This window comes from Anser brachyrhynchus, assembly GCF_964034855.1.
Source record: "Anser brachyrhynchus genome assembly, chromosome: 11".
Taxonomy (NCBI): Eukaryota; Metazoa; Chordata; class Aves; order Anseriformes; family Anatidae; genus Anser; species Anser brachyrhynchus.
The window spans coordinates 21,817,826-21,837,710 of NC_137706.1; the positions used below are offsets into that span (position 1 = coordinate 21,817,826).

The following is a 19,885-nucleotide window of genomic DNA, read 5'->3' on the forward strand; positions in this document are numbered from 1 at the left end:
CAGAGTTTTTGCAGACAAAATGTTGCACTGTCGTGCCACATAGATGCTGAATGTAAAATGGCTTAATTGTCCTACTTCAATGAAAATGTAAGTGGTTTTAACCATTTTCTTTTTACTGAAGTATTTCTTTGTCAGTACCTCAATGCTTTTATGATAAGCAGTCAACATATTAAAGATTAAATTTCATTATATTTTTGACAATTTAAGACTATATTGTTACCTTAATAAAAATTATTTCAACTTCACCTTGTTACAAAGTTATCTTTTCAACACTTAGTTCAGAAAACAGAAAATTATTCTGAATTTGAATCACTTTTTTTTAAACCGTATAGTTCATAACCAGTGTTATGACTTCCTGGGTACTCTTTAAAATTTACAGCTAAGTAATATCAATATTTGCATTGCTGGGACTGAACGAAGACTTTTTTTTTTGACTGGCCTTTCTCTTTGCAGAAAAAAATGAGGCTTTGGAAGCAATTGCAAGGTCGCATTCAGCCTATCAAAGCCATACATATCATTCTCCCTCAAAACATACATTCAACATGTTTTAACACGTGAAAATTAGTAAATTCATGTTTCTGCTTGTATCAAGATAGATGAGTTTTAGTGGTTTAGCCCCAACTTTCCATTTACATTTTATTTATTCTTAATAGTAGTATTTTAAAATTAAAATTAATTGAATATGACCCAATTAAAAAACAAAAGAAGAAACCCACTGACACTGTACCTTCGGTGTGCTTCCTTTAATAAACTTTTTGATTGAAGACAATAAGCCAGTTTCATTTTTCTGTGGTTTTCCTCCGCCAACAGGTAAGCTCTCTTCCACCTCCGAATGTTTCCTCTTTGCCCTCAAAGCACGTTGCGTGTGAATTTGATTCGATTGCTGAGAAGCCTTCCGCGTTCTCAGCCTCATTTTCATGTGTACCACATGTAAAGCTATAAAGGGAAAAAACAAGTATACTTAGTCATTGAAGAAATGTATTAAGCTTCAGATCAGGAACTGAAAAAATTATATAACACTGACAGTGTTCTGATGCACTGAGCTTTTATATCCATATATACACACACACGCATATATATATGGCTAAACTTAAGTGAAAGAGAAGAGCTATTTAAGCTAAAGCATAACACTGGCAGAAGAACAAATGAATATCATCTGGCCACGAATACATCTAACCATTAGATCAATGAGGTTTTTGCATAACCCTCCAGCCCAAGTAGCGGGAACAAAAAATCTAAGTGTTTTTAAGATGGAAAGGATTTTATGGTGCCTGGTGTCTTCAGCATCCGATGACTAGACTCAATGACCTAGGCAGCGCTTTCCAGCCCTGTGTTCCTTACAATACATCATTTTAAGACTCTACATTAAATTTGAGATGAAGCATAAATCTAAATTCATGTCAAGTGCTCACAGAAGAAGAAATCATAAATGAGACTATGCATTAAATATGGGTGAGGATATAGCAGTTCAACAAAGGAACCTAAGATTGATCTCCAGTACAACTGTGTTTGGGAATACGATTAGACCACAGGAAGACTCATGCAAAGGCAATATTTATTAGAGCAGAGTAAAAGGCCATTTCAGAAAATGTGTCACATCTATCTCCAGCCTTCAATTGGACCGCTGGTGTAGTTAAATTTGTGCATATATATAACTGCTTTTCTGGATTGTGGCATATGCCTTCTCCAGTTGACTGAAGCTCATACTTGGGTTGATTTGAATGGGACTATTCAAGTGCTTAAAATTATGCATGTGCTGGATCAGGAGCAGAGAAAAGTAGCAAGAAATCCATCTGAGTCGTAACGCCCAGAAATACAGGTAGGAGCAATACGCACGTCCTAGCTGAAGACGCGACAAAAGGCAATTTATTTATTGATTGATTTTTCAAGAAAAGGGTATTCTTTTCACAGTAGGAATCAGAATCTGGTTTTCTGAAATTCGTTTAACACATACCGTATTGCTGAACAGAGGTACCTTAAAATATGGGTAAGGTAGCAACAGCTGCTTTCTTGTTAGGAAAAGGCAACGGCAGCATGATTTGCAGACAGAAATACCGTGATACTGTTCAGAAACTGTCTGGTTAGCAGTTAGGTACATCTCAGTCCTAAATGAAAGGTGTTCCAGCTAACGAAGAATAACATTGCTACCAACATCTTCTCGGGAAGGCGAAGCAAAAGTAGTATGGAATTGGTATGGTCAGGAGTTACACACTTTAGTGACAAACGACGACTGCTTTAACTGCTGGCAAACGCGGGATTTCATTTTGCGTCCATAATGTCCAGCATTTTCCACCATCACTTAACACAACGGCTGTTACAGAAAGGGGAAGTCAGGACAGTTAAATGACTAAAGTAACTATGGCAAAAGTGGACTGATATTTGGGGTTTAAAGAAAGAAAACAGAAACCATTTGTCTAAATTTATAAAAATTGGTTACTTACAATTTTGAGCCCTCTAGTAACAGAAGCATTAAAACTCAGACCCCATATGAGCATACTTTCACCATTAATATTTGCAATAAAACTCGCATTTAGTTTGATAGAATCTACTGGATGCAGAAAAAAAGTAATATTGGGGAATACTGAAAAACATCCCCAAGGATTTAAATCCAGTTTGCTGTTCCTGCTCTGTGCCACTAGAAAAATAAAAAGTTAAAAATAACGTTCTTATGCAAGGATGTAAAATAAATGTGTTATCAAAACCTGCATCTTGACCTTTTTTCTTACAAGTTCCTGCTAGATTAATTTTTTTGTGTATGATTTACAGTGGGAAGAATCCAGCTCAATAGACGTGTGGTCCTGTTATACTTCTGCACAAATCAGGAGGACCTAATTATGAAATTGAAGAAACCATCAAACGTCAATAGACAGAATGATCCAAAGATACCTTAAAACATATAATGTATTTTTACTTTGGAAATATTCAGGAAAATGTTATTTTCAGTCAACTTCTTGTTAATTAAGCGATTAGGTTCTGTTAATAAAATCATTTTATCATGGGTGGCTGAAAAAAGAACACCTGCGTTAAGGTTTCTCAGTGTTCCTGTATGTGGGAGGAGGAGGAATTCACAGCTCTATAGGAAATAAAGCCCAAGACAGAAAATGGCCATTAAACTTTTAAACCAAATAGTTTAAACATATCAGTATTTCAAGCTAAATAGTTAGCAATTTGTTGGAATGAAGTTAGAGAAAAACACCGCCGTTTTGCCGCGTTGGAAATGCTCTCAGAACTCCCCGAGGAGCCCGAGTCCTTCCATGCGTTGAGAAGGGAATTTCACTTGCTGCATTACCAGCCTGCTTAGGGATTTATTTATGTTTTGCTCTTTCCTCTAATTTGCCTAAGTTATAACCCTCTGAAATTCTTCAGCCTGTACGGTCCAAGGAGAGAGACCAGATCTCAGACAGCCGCCCCTAGGACAGAGAAGCGAGCGGAGGAGCGCAGCCAGCAGGGTTGAACACCAACCACCCCAGCTCCGAGAGGTTTCAGACGGGTCCAAAGCCCCAGCGTGCCGGACTCCTTCACATCTCCTACAGGCCAGACAGCCCTGCGCCACCAAGAAGGATTAACCATGCTTTTTTTGCATCCCTCGGGGTTTTTGTGTGCAGGAAGCCCTGGGAGCCTGGCGCAGGACAGCTTACAGCACCACGGTCCCTTGGGAACGGGAACCGTGCTCACGCTGAGACGCGGTGGCAAAGGGCTCAAAGGGGAAGAAAACCAGAAGGATGGTGGAAGAAAGGTGCAAGAATATGTAAGGAGCAGAGCAAGCTTCCCAAAGGTGCTTTAAAGTCGGGTATGGTAGGATGACAGGAGGGAACCTAGGGGCTTGCCCCTGCTCCCTCCTCATTTCTTCCCCACGCTGCTTCCAGAGTTGGCTGTCCCCTCGGAGACCAGAGCAGCTCACCAAGCTAACAGCAAAATAAATAGATATCCGACTTCATTTTTACACAGTTTAATCGGTTTATAAAGGGAACCAATGGGCATCAGAGCAGTGCTACGGAGCAGACCAGCACATCCCTGGAGCGACGCAGCCAGACGCCACGCAGCCTCCCGAGCGCGGGTATTTTGGAAAGCAGAACAGAGCTGCAGACCCACGACGGGTGGCACGAGGCCGGGAGGCTGGCGGCTCCGTCCCCAGAGCACGCAGAGCGACACAGCGCAGGCAGGCAGCACGCGCCAGCCGGGCAGGCTGCATGCACCGCTCCAGGAGCTCGCCTCGGCCACTGCCAGCCTCCGGCACAACGAGAGGGCACCCTAACTTCTGCCCACCTACGTACCTGCGTTTGGGCCTGAGGGCAGCCGTTCTCAAGGCTCTTCTGCACTGCTCAGAGACAAATTTTTGACCACTAGCGCTGTGAGCTCTCTGGAGAGGGCGCACTGCACAGACTTCAAACAGCCAGGACTCCCTGAAATATCCGCTTGTGTATATTTACACTCATGGACATAACATAAGCTTACACACAATGTATACACTTACACACAGCGTAAGCACTGCCTACAATTGAGAAGTGAGATTCCTAAGTCTCATTTACAGAGTTTAAAAAACTCTGGACGGTAAGAAGAGAGCAACACTGAACTAATTCAAGTGGTTGATCCACCACGGATAACCACTCACAGTGGTGAATTGGGAATTAAGTAAATGAACACTAAAACATAATGAAATGTAGTACATTCAAACATGTAAACCACGTTTATTAAAATGTTACTTACACATTTTGAAGAACTGGCAAACATCCTGCCATGTGCCTCTGTACAACAGCAGCCTTAAAGTATTTTGGTGAGGAATCTAAGATGCCTGCCATTTCACGGGTAGGAATTACACAAGGCTATACTAAAAGCAAATGTGTAAAAAGAATTAGACAAATAATTGTGAAGCACCGAAGGAAGACTGACATTAGTCAATCTCCAATTTGGAAATGAAAATACTGCTTAAACTGTGCTATTCTGTACGTTGCCTGATTTTTCTAGAGCTGAAACAAATACTAGGCAGACAAAGCCCAAACCAATTTAACGTTTGTCAGTCTGGGTATGCATTTATCCAGCAAGAAACCATTCAACTCATCTGCACGCTATTGCCAGAGAGTTCTTTGGCTCACTTCACATCCTGGGTATCAAGCCTCAGGTTATAAATATCTCTAATGGACTTAGCAACAGTTACCTACAATCCCCGCAGCGCCAGAAGTTTGCTCTCCCAACGCGCGATGCGTTTGGCAGCGTGCAGTTTCTACTTTAATTATCTTTGTGTTTCTTTTCTGAAACGAGCATAAACCGAACTACGCCACTCAGCAGGCTCTCTCAGTCAAAACAACCCAAGCCCAAACATGCCCGTGAATTTCCTTCCTCAGCCACGTACGACTTTTGCCCGTCACCCCGGCGTGCCGGGCAGCCAGGGCCGGGCTGAGCGACGGCGGGTGCGAACGCCTCGTGTCACCGCTGGCGCCCGTGCCGCGGAGCCAGAAGCTCGCTGCCGGGGGGATCGCGCTCGGCAGCCCTGGCTAACCACTGCCCTTCGATTCTCTTTCCAGCACACTGCCTGTCGGGAGCCTGCAGCTCAGGATTCTCCCCGTACAACAGCGCGGCTCCTTCACACCGGGAGCAGCCGGCACCGCGGTATTATCGTAACGTGGACCTGAAGCCAGAAGGCCCGTCCGCAGCAAGCACGCTGAACATTTAACGGCTCAAGATGTTTTTCTGCGTTACACACGTGTCTTGGTTTAAATCCTTCCCGAACCCTTTCCCCCTTTCCTGCTGGAATTCCTTCCCCATCTATTAAAACAAACAATCAAAACACAAAAGAAAGTGGGGGGGGGGTGGGGGTGGTAAAAAGAAATAAATACATATTCTTCAAACGAGAAATGCGTGGCAAAGAGGGGCTGAACGGAACTCTCACTGAACAATTTGTGAGACAGGGAGGTAAGTAACGAAGGAGCTATCGGGAGCAGCAGCCGGAGGTGCCGCAGCCACGCACGCTCCGTGTCCTGCAGCTGCCGGGCTCAGCGGGGCACGCACGGCGTTGCTCCAGGCGCAGGCACCGTGCACCTACGGGACAGAAATTCCTGCGAATGACCCAGAGACCCAGGTAACAGCGCACCTCCATGATTCCTGCAGGTGGGGATGGCTGACTTTCCCCCCGCACGCGGTACTCCAGTCTTATCTATTGAAAAACTACTTTTCCCCAAAACTATTGAAAGAAAATTAGGTACAGCACATGTAATTACAGGGTTTAAGGTTTTTTGATACAGGAAAGGGTTTAAGATGGTAAAAGAACAATAGCAATCAACAATAGGAAGATACGACTGACAGGAAAATTCAGAATTATAGCGTTGAACGATTCCTACGTTTAATTTGGCACTCGGCAAGCCCGCTGAGCTGCCCCCACCGAAAGCTGCATATTCCCAGCCTGGCTGCCGGAAGGGCTCTGGGGGATTAGGACAGCCAGGCACGCGTCGGGAACGCAGCTCGGTGAGTGACAGGCACACGTTAGGCGAAGGGCTTCTCTACGAGTTACTCCACTTACCCTACCCCATGGGCTCCCGCGGTGCCGGGAGGTGAGGCCTGGCCCCAGCCGCTGCCCGCTGCACCCCGCAGCCCAGCAGCAGCAAGGGATGAGGCAGGGACGAAGCTCCTGCCATTGGGATCCGAAACAATTTTTACACAACAGAGCGTCTGCTGCTACAGATTGGATTAGCTCCTGGTGTGGACGCAGCGTATGGTGGCAGAGTCGAGCACAACCACAATCCAAGAGACAAAAGGAAGCCAAGAAAAAAAAAGTTCCCTTCTCTCCACGTAACTGCCCGTACATTTGTTTTTGCCAGCATGGAGATGATGACCACAGAGCATGAAAAATTCGCGCAGCAAAACGAAGCACACTGAAAAATGTTGGGGGATGCGTTTGATCGCAACAACCACAGCACTCGTCCTGCATTACTTCCACCCATCCCTTGAAAGAGTTCACCCAAAGCCAAGAAGGCAGCACCACCCCTTCACACTTCCAGGTTTTAAGCAAGAATCCAGCCCATGCCGCATATGTCACAGGTAGACGCACACGAAGCTGCGACCCGTCCCCAAATTTAACAGCTTTCTGCGACGCCCGACGCCTGGGCTGGCGGTTGCGACCTGCCCGCGGACGGTTCAGTGCCAGCAGCTCAGCTAACCCAGACCTCTCTGCTGAGCAAACGTCTCGGTTTCATTCACATGCTTCTGGACGCACAGGCTGGATCACGGCAGGCAGGTGCACAGAAAGGAACCAAGAACAACCGTTTTCTCCAGTTTCCTTTTAAACATCCGATACCAGTCGCGTTTCATCAGCACACTGCATCGCTGCGATGTGACCCGGGTTTCAAGAAGAACGATCCCAAGGAGAAGATGCGTTCACTGCGCTGGCCGAGGTCCATTCGCGTGGGACTAGCGATGCTCTCCAGAAACGCGAGATCCTACGGCACCCTGCAAAGACGCCTGAGCCACGAGGGTAGGGAAGCAGGGAAACAGGGACGGCACGCAGCCTGCGAGCGAGAAACGGGACAAATGGCAACCCGCGTGTCACAAACACCTGTCTGGACTCGCAGCAAAGTCGAGCAGAAGGACTTACAGAGTCCTTCACCCAGACAGGCCCCAGAGCGCTTCACAAACCCGAAGGAAATGCTCTGTGTTAGCTCAAAGGTGTTGAGACTTTTCCCCCCTCAACAACTCCCGGCCTTTCTTTGACCAACTTATCCTCCTTCCCTAGGAAATCACAGCGATTTCATCGTGTTCCAGCTGATGTACTTTGTATTTTACAACGTCCTGTGTTGTATCGTCACTCTTCACAAATCTTCAAGGGTTTTTCCACCACCGCCTCCCGGAGAGACAGCCACCAACTAGGAAGCCGCGGCTGAAGAAGGCTGGATGGTGCTAGGACAGTGCGGGCAGGAGCAAAGCAAGACAAATGGCCTATAAAACCAGCAACACACACAATACATACTACCCAAATGTCGGAGCGTGGCTATGAAGTCTGGATAAATGTGCACAGAAACCACCAGTTCCGCCAAGATCTCAGTTAGCAATTACAACTACCAAAGGCACAATGCAGGTGGTGCCCCTCAGTTCTCCCAGTTCTCTGAACCCCCCTTTACTTCTCCCCTGTATCTCAGAACAAAACGCCTCCATAACCTGAACAAAACCACAGCTGAAATCCCCGGGTTTCAGTCCCCTTGCTTTAACCGTGATCCCCCAGTACGTCCGCCTGGGGCTCACCTACGGAGCTCTGCTCTCCCAAGGCTTAAGCGCCTCCCCTAGAAGAAACATTTTCTTATAAAGATGTTGCCAAACAAGATGAGGAAGGCTTTTTGTAATTGGCCCTAACAGAAAATAAATTTTCTGTTACTTTATTTTTCTGCTGTAGCAATCATACTTCCAGGCACCATTGTTTTGCCATTGCTCTGCTAGCGAGGCTTTGTTTTGATTATGCTACGTGCATTTGGAACTGAAAGTTTATTCCCTCCTGGCCAAGATATTTTTCTCTCTGTGACTGAGGGTACACGCTTGTAATTAATTCAGCCTTTTCAGTTTGGGTCAGACCCCTAACCAACAAAGAAAAATGGAGAGCTGGGTCAACCGTAGAACAGCTGAGCTCAGAACAGAGCCCGAGCTCTGTTGCAGCAGCAAGATATTACTCAGGATCTCTGGTGCTGCCAAGACAAGGATTTTACATCAGTCGCCTTTAGGTACCGCGGAGCTCACCAACAGCTGAGAAGTTTTGAAAGAGAAGCGTGCAGTACTTGAGCGTTACACAAGCGGCAAACAGATCCCGCTAGAACCAGCACTGTTCCTGCTGAGGTTCGGGGACGGGCCAGCTGTCTTGGGACAAATCAGGCTCCCTAGACATTTAATCCACGCTGCCAGGCTCACGGGGAGACTATTTTTGGAAGCCGTCTCCCTCTTGTTCCAACCCCCGGTACGGACAGGTTGCTGAACGCTTCCTGAGCAGACCTGCCAGGATGGTGTGATAAGCTCTGACCACAAAAACATCTTCATGGGTTGCTTTTTCTTTTTTTTTAAATCATTCATCTTGTATTAGTTGGCTTTCTTAATTAAAAAAAAAAAGGAAGAAACAACAAACGAGCAAACAACACCAACTCCAGAAGATTAATAAGCCTAAGCAAGTCTGTGTCGGGCTGTGGAAGCCACGGAGTAACTCCTGCACTTGTTACGAGAAGCTGACAGTTTCTGCAAGGTGTGCAGAGATGAATTTTGTTAACTGCACCTGAAAACCTAAACTTGCTCTGCTTCCCCTTAATCTTTCTGTGGGATCAGCACCGCAATCACGTATTCCACAGGGCTTTGTCAGGTTGCTATCTTTTAAAAGGCTAGATAAAGTTTTTGGCTGCTCCTTTGGCCTTAAAAACAGCAGGCTATTTCAGACTCTTTGTATTGGAGGATAAAAACTCTTTAAATGATAATATGATTCTTATTTCCCTGGAAAACATCTTCCTTGGTGCACTATAAATTCAAAACCTTTCCAAATAGTTTAAATTCTGCTCTCTACCTTGCAGGAGCTGCTATTATGCTCTTTTTGCACTTGGCTTTCCTGATGAAAAAATAAAAAAAATCCACCAACGTTGTTACAAATGGGGAAAATGCCAACACAATCGAGTTTTTTTGACCAGATACTGCCCGTGCAGATCTAAAACTAAACACTCTCCATGACATAAACATGCTGATTTAAATCTTATTTTTTCATAGCCCACTGCCCTATTCCTAAATGGAAAACTTTATTCTTACACATTTCAATCAGTGAGATTCATTTGCTCATTTATACATGTACCTAGATTAAAATTAATAGGAAAATAAGAGCTTTACCAATTCTAGAGTGACATTATGTTTAACTTTAAAAACGTGCAACAGAGACATTACGAGCTTGAATCTCGTTCACTTCCACAAACTTTCTTGAGATCAGTTTCAGGGACCTGCCTGACCCCATGGCAGTGAGGCTAATTTACATTTACTGTTTTCTTTCATTTAAACGTGTTTTGTTTTGTTTTTTTTCCTGTTTTGTTCTGGGTGAAAAATCCACAAGAGAAAAATCACTGGCTGTTCAGTGGAAAGTTAAATGAGGTTTCTGAACAACGTGCCGATACTGCAAAGCATAATAACCACAATTTAGCACAACAACACAAGTTTTGTAAGCAAAGACTGATCTTCGAGCACACTATAACGTTTCCGTTCTTCCTTGGTTCCACCCCAAATTTCACTTATTTACTTCACAATCTAATTACCTCCGCTTTGGTCTAAGGTATCTCTGCCACTTTGAAATGCGTGAGACGGAATGAAATAATAACTTTATGGCTGCAAAGTAGCAGGTACGGCTCTGCAAACAAACAGAGAATCGCTCCGCTGAGAGAAGATCCTGTTTGCCTAGCGCCTCACTTTGCAAAGTTTGTGTCTGCAAACACGAGGCAGGAGCTGCGGAACTACCAGGGCTGCTGCTGTGGCTCTGTACAGTGCAGGCTTGCCCTCGGAAGAACAAGCACGCACAATTGGCTAACATTTCAGGACGCCTGGCAGCTTGAAAGTCAGAGAAAAGGGAAGCTGCACATCTTTAACGCGGGGCGCAGATTCACGCGCTGCGCTAGGAAATGTGAACGAGTAGAGGCAGCTGAAGCCCGCTAATCTCGCCCCTTCTTCCAGAAATCCGCATCTATGTGTTTTAAAATAGAGAAATCTGCGAAAAGCGCCGGTATCAGCTCTGAGCTTAAATGGCTGTTGGATCTTTTTCCAATCGTCCCGCGGCACTGGGAGTAAATCCAGCCCCTCGTCGGAAGCCAGCAGAGTGAGAGATGTCCCCGTCCCCTCCCCGAGCAATGCCGCTCTCCTGGGCACGGGTTGGTTCACGGTATTACAGAGCAGTTACGTTACAGCAGAATTTGGGAGAACTTCCAGATACTGAGGAGAGCTAATTTAATACCATATTTAATGTAAATTAACGTGTGCCTTCTGTACTTATAACAAAGCGCACGTTACTTCTCACCTGAAGAAACAACTTAGCGAAATCACGGACGAATATTCTTGCTATTTATAAACGTTTGAATGAAAATGAAAGGCATACTTCCTCGTTTCCACACCTCCTCCCTCCACATCCCTTCCAGCCCGGCAGGTACTTTTTCACTGCGCATTGCGACCAAAGGGGGGTGAGGAGAACAGGCAGGCCGTTTCCTCCAGCAGCAAGGCCAGGCGAAGGCAGGGGCGATGTTGCCCGCGCTGTTCATCCCCCCGCTGCCCGTTGCCCTCCAGCGGGCAGTCTCCAGCCCCAAGTTTTTGCGGAGCAGCCAGCACAGGGAGCTGCAGCCTCCCTTCTGCCGGCGCAGCTCGCTCCCACCCGCGTGCCACACTTTGCCGCAGACGACCTCCTCGCCGTCACGCTCCTGCGCCCTTCCCGGGGCAGCGCTGGCACGCGGCGAACCCTCCCTTTAGCCGAATTTTGAGGCCGGCTTGCTAAACCGAAAGGCTTCGACACGGAATCACACCAACAGGGGCTGGAATACAAACATACGGCTCCTGGCAGGGGAAAGGACAGCCACGGCAGTAAACCAGCAAGCGCCGGGGTTAAAGCAGCGCTCCACGATCACCCACCTACAACCATCAAACACCCGGCCGCGTAGCTGTCGGCGTGCCCTGGCACAGCCACCGAGGGTGCCAACGCACGGCTCTGCCCCGGTGGTGCTCGGAGCAGGGCACAGGCGAGGCTGTCCCCAGCACGGAGGCCACCCTGTCTCGGAGGAAGGGAGCTGAGCTGGGAGGATGCGACCGGTGCCACTCCGCTTGCTCACCAGACCACAGGACCCGTCCCGGCCCACTTCTCTCACTGGCGTGGCCCCGGTCAGCAGCACCGGAGGGACCGCTGTATGTTGTAGGCTGCTGGGGAACCGCAGCCCCGGCCGCTCCAGCACCGACTGCGGGGCTGCTTCCTTGATGCAATTCCTTCAGTGATTCAGGTTTAAAATTGTCCTTTTATTTTACGGCAAGTTACTGGAACAGACACCATTCGGCTGCAAATTTTTAAAGCACCAGTGCTTTATGTCAGGGTTTCATTTGCTTATTGTACTCTCTGAAGGGCTGCATTCTGTAGCACAAACGCCGGGAAGCTTGTTTCTAATATGCTTGTAGATTTTTTTACAGCCTGGTTCCCAGGGAAAATAAAGCTTATCCAACTGCGTGTCCATCAGTCCTCCCCTGGTAACCCGCTCACCACCCTCAGCCTGATTTGACGGGGGGAGGGAAATTTCAGACGGACCAAGTTCCTACAAGTCTCCTGAACACCTGAAGCCCTGTGGGTAAGCCAGACCCTCCTAGCGGTGAGCGAAAGCGAGCCGCAGCCCAGCCCTTACCCCCGTCCATCCTGGCCGCGCACACACAGCCTTGCCTGCTTCCCCAGCCCGCCTCTGACCAAAAGGATTCAGCAGGGACACCGCAAGCCCCGCCGCGGAGGCAGCGCTGGGGACACTCGGAGCGCTGCGGGTGCAGGGTCTGGAAGAGGGACGGGAGCTGCGAGGCTTGAAAGGATGCACGGCTGCGGGAAAGCAGACCTCACGCATCCTGCTGTTCAAGTAACAGCCAGCCAGATGGATTACTTTAGCTCGTGCTTGTGATTACCCTTTTCAGGAAGGATCCTCATTTGTTGCACTTACAGTACGGCAGCAAAACTCAGAAATAATTTAAAGACTATATATATAAAAAAAGCAGGCACTCTATTCATGCAAATGGTCAGCATCTTTTGTCCCTGAACACTGCAGTGGACCAAAAACTCTCATAGAGTAGTATTTTAAAAACTGGGCTATAAGTAGAAAAAAATATATAGTCTTCTCCTCATCTGTACCACTCATATATTTCATAAAACAGAATTTAGCTTCTTGAACTCCCCTTGGACACAGAGGAGAAGCAAGACCGGCCAGATGAGTTTAAACAACCACCTGTCGCGAGCCGAGTTCACTCGGCAGCCTTTGCACAGCAGCAGCTGAGCGGTGTCGGTGTAGCCACGGGGAGAAGCGCAGAGCCAGGCTACGGAACCCAGGCACGGGGGGAAAAGGCAAAAAGGCACCTGCCAGCCGCTCAGGAAATTTCGTTCAGATTTTACTCCATCTGCTCCTATTCCGTGACGGCTCACTGAAGGCTCGCGCCCTCGTCCCTTTACGGACTGTTTGCTTCAGATCTGTCCCTTCTTCCACGGACACCTGCACGCCAAGGGCTCAGCATCAACAAGTTCACCCTACAGGTCCGCTGCTGCTGCTCCACGCTGCCTGACTGCCCGAACGAAGGCTGACAACGCTGAGTAAGCTGAAACAACGGCAGCGGGTTTATCAGCACGGTCACTCCATTTTAAAAATAAAACTAAGCCCCCAAAGAAAGAGCCCCGTACCCCAGAAATTCTGACAAAACATCATCTGCCTGCAAACGCGGGCACAGAGCTTCTCGAGCTGCCAGCGACAAAGTGAAGAGCGTGGGGAGAGCTGCGCACACCTCTCTGACCTCACAGCACCCAAAATGCAGAAAAAGGGGAACAGAAAATACATAGAGAGGAGACAGAGCAGAGAGCAATCTTCGCGAAATAACTTTTTAACTTTGAAAGCACGGATCACTGATGACAAATGTTTATCTTCTGCTCTTGAACTACTTTATGGGTTGGAACCCTACTATGTTAATTGCCTCCGGACGTTTTTATATTAACTATTAATCTTTGAGAGCGAACATTATCAAACATTTTCCAGATATATAATAAACCAATCTACTATCACCAGAAAATTATCTTCAAATAAATCCAACAGGATAATTAAGCACACCAATTAAGCATGGCACCTCTTCACCTGAGCCATACCCACGCAGCTCCCTTCTCCAGCTGAGCTCTCCAAGACCTTAAGAGCGCTCCCGAGCTTTCTGGCCCCCGGGCACCACAAAAGTAAGGAGCTCCAAATACAGCGATTACAGTTGTTTAAGAATATCACTTCAGCTACACTCGAGTCTCCAAAATCTGTATTTTTAAGAACATATAAATTAAAAAGTATCGCGATTCCACTAACTTGCTTGTTTTCTTCTGTAATGTTCATAGATTCTGCCTTGACAAGCGAAATAAACAAGCTCTTCCAACCGTCCTTAAATTGATTTAATTACAACTGCTTGCTCTTGACAAGAGTTTAAGAAGGTGTCAAACAGACTGGGCTAGGTAACTCAATCAAATACACCGTATTTAAACCCAGCACACACAAAGCCTGCAAGTTCCTGTTCTCAGCTCTCTCTGCTATTTATAAGTTACCTCCTTCTTGTGCACTTTTGGTCCTCAGAAGACAAACCTGAACACTTCAGGCATGCTATACTTTGGCAAAGACGGAAGCAGCGCTAACTGCTGCCCGTGTAACTACCACCAGCACTTGGCCTTCTCTCACCCCCTCTATCTCCAAACCCAGCAGATCCTCATGAACGCCGGACAGGCAGCAGCCCCCCAGGCCCTGGGCTCTGGAGCTGCCGTACCTGGACGAGCTCCCCCGGGAAACGAGAGGGTCCTGGAAAGCGGGGACAGACGCTGGGTTAGCTTGTGTGAAAAGGGCCTGGAAAACGCAGAGAAGGCAAAAGAAAACACAGAACGCAGCTCTGCCACCTCAAGTCAGCCCACTCCTTCCTGAAATAGCAAATACTTCAAAAACACGCGCCCTGAGAGGAACGCTGCAGAAGGGGAAGCCCAGAGGCAGCGGTGGTGGACAAGGCAGGGTCCCACGGGGCAGCACCGCGGCCGCCCGCCGGGCAGGAGGCACCGCGCGCCCCTCGAGCCAGGGAAATCCGCGCTGGTGGTGCCTAACCAACACTGGCTGGTGTCCGCCAGGGCGGCGAGGCTGTCGGAGATGTGAGAGCTTACCTTGACGTTACACTGATGCAGCATTTTGGGGGGGAAATGCTCATCTTGTGTCATCAAACCCAGCCAAAGCACGGCGAGCGCAGCGCGACTCGTGCTGGCACAGGGAACCCCTTTGTGCAGGGGTTTTACCACTAACAAGGCCGCTGTCACCGCGCCAGGGAAGTCCTTGTGGTATAGGCTAATCCTGAGATTGAATTACCTACCTGCCTCTAATTAGCACCTCCTAAAATACAGGATGAATCAAAGCAATCATCATTTAGAATGGCCTGAAGTAAACCGAGTTACGATTTAGACTGAATCAGTACAGCGGACGCTGAACTGCTGAGGACAACCGCTCTGATTTGATGCGGGTTCCCGTTCATTTACTAACTTAAATCACCTCTTCTTAAACGTACCCTAAATAAGGGCAGGTCCCTTTTCTCTCACGTGAGGCTTCCAGAACGCTCACGTGCCCTGCGGTCTCACTCTCTTAGCCTTTCTCTGCTGATAACGACACGCCTGCTGCGCTGTCACCGCACGTGTTTGCACACACAGGTAAATCCCAGTCCAAATGGTTTAGCTGTGTATTTTTCTGCTGCTCCTCACACTTTGTATGCCAGCAACAAACAGCAGGATACGTACTTCAGCGCTGTGCTACTTTAAGCAAGTATACAGAGCTTAGTTTCCAGATGCTCTGGAGTTAGCAGCTCCTTTTAGTTAAAGCTATTTCACCATAATGCTTACCTTGAAGTTACACCAATGCAGTATTTTTATACTCGAAACTATGAAGTGTTTTATGCCTTCTAACTCGATTCCTCACCCAACAAACAGAAATTCCGGATTCAGAAGGGTGTCTGGACTGCTAGGGGTAACTTCAGCTCCTGTCGTCTCTGACAAGCACCTTCAGCATCACGCCACTCAGCGGACAGAGGACCCTCCTTAGACCTAAGGTAACAGACGGGCGGCTTCCCAGCGCTGCCTTTAGGGTTCTGCCAGCTCGATGCATACAAACGCAACGGAAGGGGCTCAACTCTCATAAAGCTTTCCCCGTGGGGAGCTGCGTCTTTTTGTCACCCTACAGCAGAGATCGATGTGGCTGCCGCCTTAGTTCTGCCCACCAGCAGCTGCGTATCTGCTTCCCATCGGGCTGTCCGCAGGGCCCAGCACCATAAATACTAAAGCATCAGGTAGGGAAACTGAGGCAACAAAGGACATGTGTCGGAGCACGTGCCCGGCAGAGGTGCAAATACACTTCAGCTTTCCCGACACTCAACCCAGTGTTTTCCTACACCAGACTGTCCTGACAAGCATTTCCCAGGAACATGAGGTAAGATGAAAATAATCTTATTTTCCATAGCTAAGAGGACTTCAATCAAAGTAATTATTGGAACTGATCTGATTAGGAAGTAATCTATTTCGAAAAAGTTAAGACTGCCAACTGGGAAACTACTACCCAGCCTCTGATTGCTTTAGGTGTGGATGATTTCATAGTTGATTTTTCAAGTATTATTGAATATGTCTTCATCTGTGAATGTAAAATATTTTTCTAAAATAATAAATAATCGCTATCTAGGCAACTCACCATGTAAACAGCACGTTAGGCTGGCGCACTGACAAGTAGCTGTGTGCGAAGTTCTCCTCCGAGCAGTCAGAGGCGATGCACTGCACTGCAACTGACACCGCACTTGAGCAACTTAACCTGTGGTTAAAGCACTCCGTAGGGCTGACACTGTCAGAACCGACGTGAATTAGATGGCTACTCCTCTTAAACCAGCTTGTAAAGAGCTTACTGCTCCTTTGCAGGATCAGAGCAGCATGATTCAATTCACTCTGCCCCTAAAAACTGTAAGTCGTCATGAATTTGATTAATCAACTCTGCGCTTATGGTGCACGTTTGCTTTTTCTGAAGACCTCACTGGGATGGATAAACATCAGATGAGCTCTTCACATGCAATAGATGAAAACAATCTTCCACCAAAAATTTACAAGAGATTGGTGCCAACGCTGTAGTGGTAATGCAGGCTGCTAGCAAAAGGGAAGAATTTTGTTCAGACTTGGTCCTTTACTTCCTGGACTAATAAGAGTAAGAAGCATCGTATCTGACCCACTCAGGGCGATGAATCAGAAGGGAAAGGAGGATTGCTGAGAGGAATGCTCCTGAGAAAGTGGGGAATAAGGAGGGAGCTGGGGGGGAGCATGGGGGGGACAGCCTGTGGCTGTGGGGTACTCCTGGGCTGACGCTAGCACGGTCCAAAAGCTGCAGTCCCTAGGAATTGGCTCCCCTAGGGAGACCAGGCTGAAAACGCACGGATGGGTAAGAGCTTGTACAGGGTTTGAAGAGGGAAGAGCCGGGACCCCAGATACTGGAAAAGACAGCTTCAGAGTTAAACAGCTACACTGACTCCAGCTCTTCGGTTGTGAACTTGAATCCATCCTGAAGACGTTCTGGAACTTCCAGTTATCCCTTCTAAAGGACGAGAAGTCTCGAGCTTCTGTCAGAGAATACAGATGTCTAGAAACGCACATTAATTTTAAATTTCTGCCAAATTCCAATCCTACTCGATGCATGCTGTTTTGCCTTCTCTTGAGAGCTCTTGCCAAAATAGTTTGACTTCCAGTATTAGTTCCTAACAAAAATGCGCAGGAACTCCAAGCTATTACTCCGCTTACACCTATGAAAAAGTTTCCTCCACAGGAATGAGATATTTGCATAGAAAACTGTCAGAAAAGGAAAAAGTGATTGTTAGTCTTCTGGAAATAGTATTTTTGTTGGTGTCAACCTCACCAGCATTACAAGTGATCAAAGACAACAAATGCCAATACAGTATGGAAAAACTCTGTAAGATGGAGACTAACTTTCCTTTTGGATTCGGTGGCAGTTTTAATCACTCGATGCTATTCAGCCTGCAGCAGTGTCATGTCAGTCTGCTGGGGAATCAGCACCGGGGAAGGAAGCTACCAACGCTCGCTGTGGAAGTCTGGAGATGGAAAATTACCTTTAAATTATGAAAATGCATGTGCAGTTCCAGCATATGTGGAATGTTTATATCGCTAGAAGAAAATGATCTAACTCTAACGTGAAATCTGCGGGACAGAATGACAGCAGAATTTTTTCTTTAACGAAGGAACTTTCTCAGATGAAACAGGAATGTCAGCTTCAGCGCATACTCCGCTGACTGGAACAGGATCAAGTCTTAACTAAGTTCCACACAATGTTTTCAGGGGAAAAGTGGAGAATGTTTTATGGAATTCAAGCCTGGATTTGGCTTGCATCCTAGAACATATATCTTGTTATGAAAACTGCTGAAACACTTTTAAGTGGGCAAGCCACAAGTGTCCTTGGAGCTATCCACTCAACTGGAAGTCACACAGGCGAAACTGAGGTAGAAAAGCTCGGGTTTGGGGCGGTGGTGGGGGAACGGAGGGAGGGGAAATCATCTTGGAAGCGTATCTGTTACACAGAACTGTTCACTCGTGCCTACAGCGCGAAGCAGTTACAACTTGTTTTCTGTTATTGTCACAGATCCAATACGTTACTCCAGCTAAATCATAATCTCTTCCTGCCTCGGTTCATCCATGTGTAAACCTGATTCACTAACTCTTACCTTAATGTGTCATGGGGCTTAATTAATAACACTTAGGTCTTTTAAGCCCTCTACAAACATTAACTACTTCTTGTAACAACTCTCCGAGGTATTATTATCCCCACTTTACCGATGGAGAAATGGCAAAAGAGGCTGCGGCTCGCCCAAGGCGCCGGAGCACTAGCTACGCGCAGAGCTCCTCGCGGACCATCGCGTTGTAACGGCGGAAACTTATCGCGAGCGGCCGGGTCAGCCCACAGCACCTCGGAACCACTTTCCGAAGCGCCCCCCGCGCAGGAGGAGCACCGGGAGCAGCGCTGCCGGGAAACAACGGGCTCGGGGCGAGCGCCACGACCGCGGCGGCGCCGGGCAGCCCCGGGACGGGACGCGACGGGGGGACGCCGCCACCGGCCCCCAGCGCCGCGGCCCGAGCTCCGCACCCCGGGCGCGGGGCGGCACGGGGCGCGCTGCCCCCCGGGGCTCCGAGTTACCGCCGGGAGCCCGGCACCCGCCCCCGGCCCGGCCCGGGACGAGCCCCGCGGCGGCCGGGCGGGGCGGGCACCCCGCAGGCCTCGGCCTGGAAGGGGCGGGGGGGGCGCGGCGCGGGGCTGACAGCCGCCCCCCGACCGCCCCCCGAGCGCGGCGGCCGGGCCGGGCCGGCTGAGCCCCGGCTGCGGGGCTGGCCTCGGCCGCCGGGCAGGGACGGGCGGAGGGGAAGGGGCGCGGGGGGACGCGGCCGGGCGGGGAGCGGGGGGCGCGGGGGGAGCGAGGGGCGCGGGGGGCTCCCCCCCGGCGGCCGCACCCCGCTTCCCCCCTCCCCCTTATCCCGGGCTGGGACCCCGCGCTGCCGGAGCCGCCGCCTCGCTTACCTGCGGGCGCGGGGTGCCGGGGAGGCGGGCCCCCGGTGGCCGGGCCCCCGGCGGCCGGACGGGCCGTGCCGGGCCGGGCCGCGGCGTGCCGAGCCGGGCCGGGCCGTGCGGGCGCCGCTGTGTTTACACCGCCGCCGGGGCTCGGCGCTCCGCAGCCGCTCAGCAGCCAGTCGCCATTTCCCGCCTACCGACCTGCTGCACCGCACCGAGGGACCCGGATGGCAGCGGGGCCGCCGCGCACGCGCAGCCCGGCCGGGGGAGGGGGCCGGGGGCCGGCGGCGCCGGGCAGGCCGGGAAGGAGGGGAGCGGGCGGCGGCGGCGGCGGCGGCGGCGGCGGCGGCGGCGGCGGTGGGGCCGGGCCGGGCCCGGCTGCCTGATCCTGGGGGCTGCTGCCACCGAGGGCCGGGCAGGTTGCGGCGAGGGCCGGGGGCGCCTCACGGGGCGGCTCTGGGCCGGGCCGGGTCTGCGGGACCGGCGGCCGCCGCGCCCTGAGGTGAGGTGAGGTGAGGGGGGGGGGGGGGGCTCTGAGGGAGCCGTGAGGGGAGCGGGGCGGGGGGGGGCTCTGAGGGATCGGGGGG

At 49.4% G+C, this 19,885-nt stretch overlaps 1 protein-coding gene across 1 annotated transcript in view; it reads right to left on the reverse strand.

Annotated features, from left to right (window-relative positions):
- CTDSPL2 (CTD small phosphatase like 2) overlaps positions 1–19,534 on the reverse strand; it is a 44,079-nt gene extending 24,545 nt beyond the window's left edge. The window contains exons 1-2 of the mRNA XM_080551598.1: positions 19,308–19,534; positions 728–936 (exon numbers count right to left, since the gene is read on the reverse strand). Of these exons, the coding sequence (XP_080407724.1) occupies positions 728–919 (192 nt within the window). The 5' untranslated portion in view covers positions 920–936; positions 19,308–19,534. The remainder of the gene's footprint in view (positions 1–727; positions 937–19,307) is intronic.
- Between the last annotated feature and the right edge of the window lie 351 nt (positions 19,535–19,885).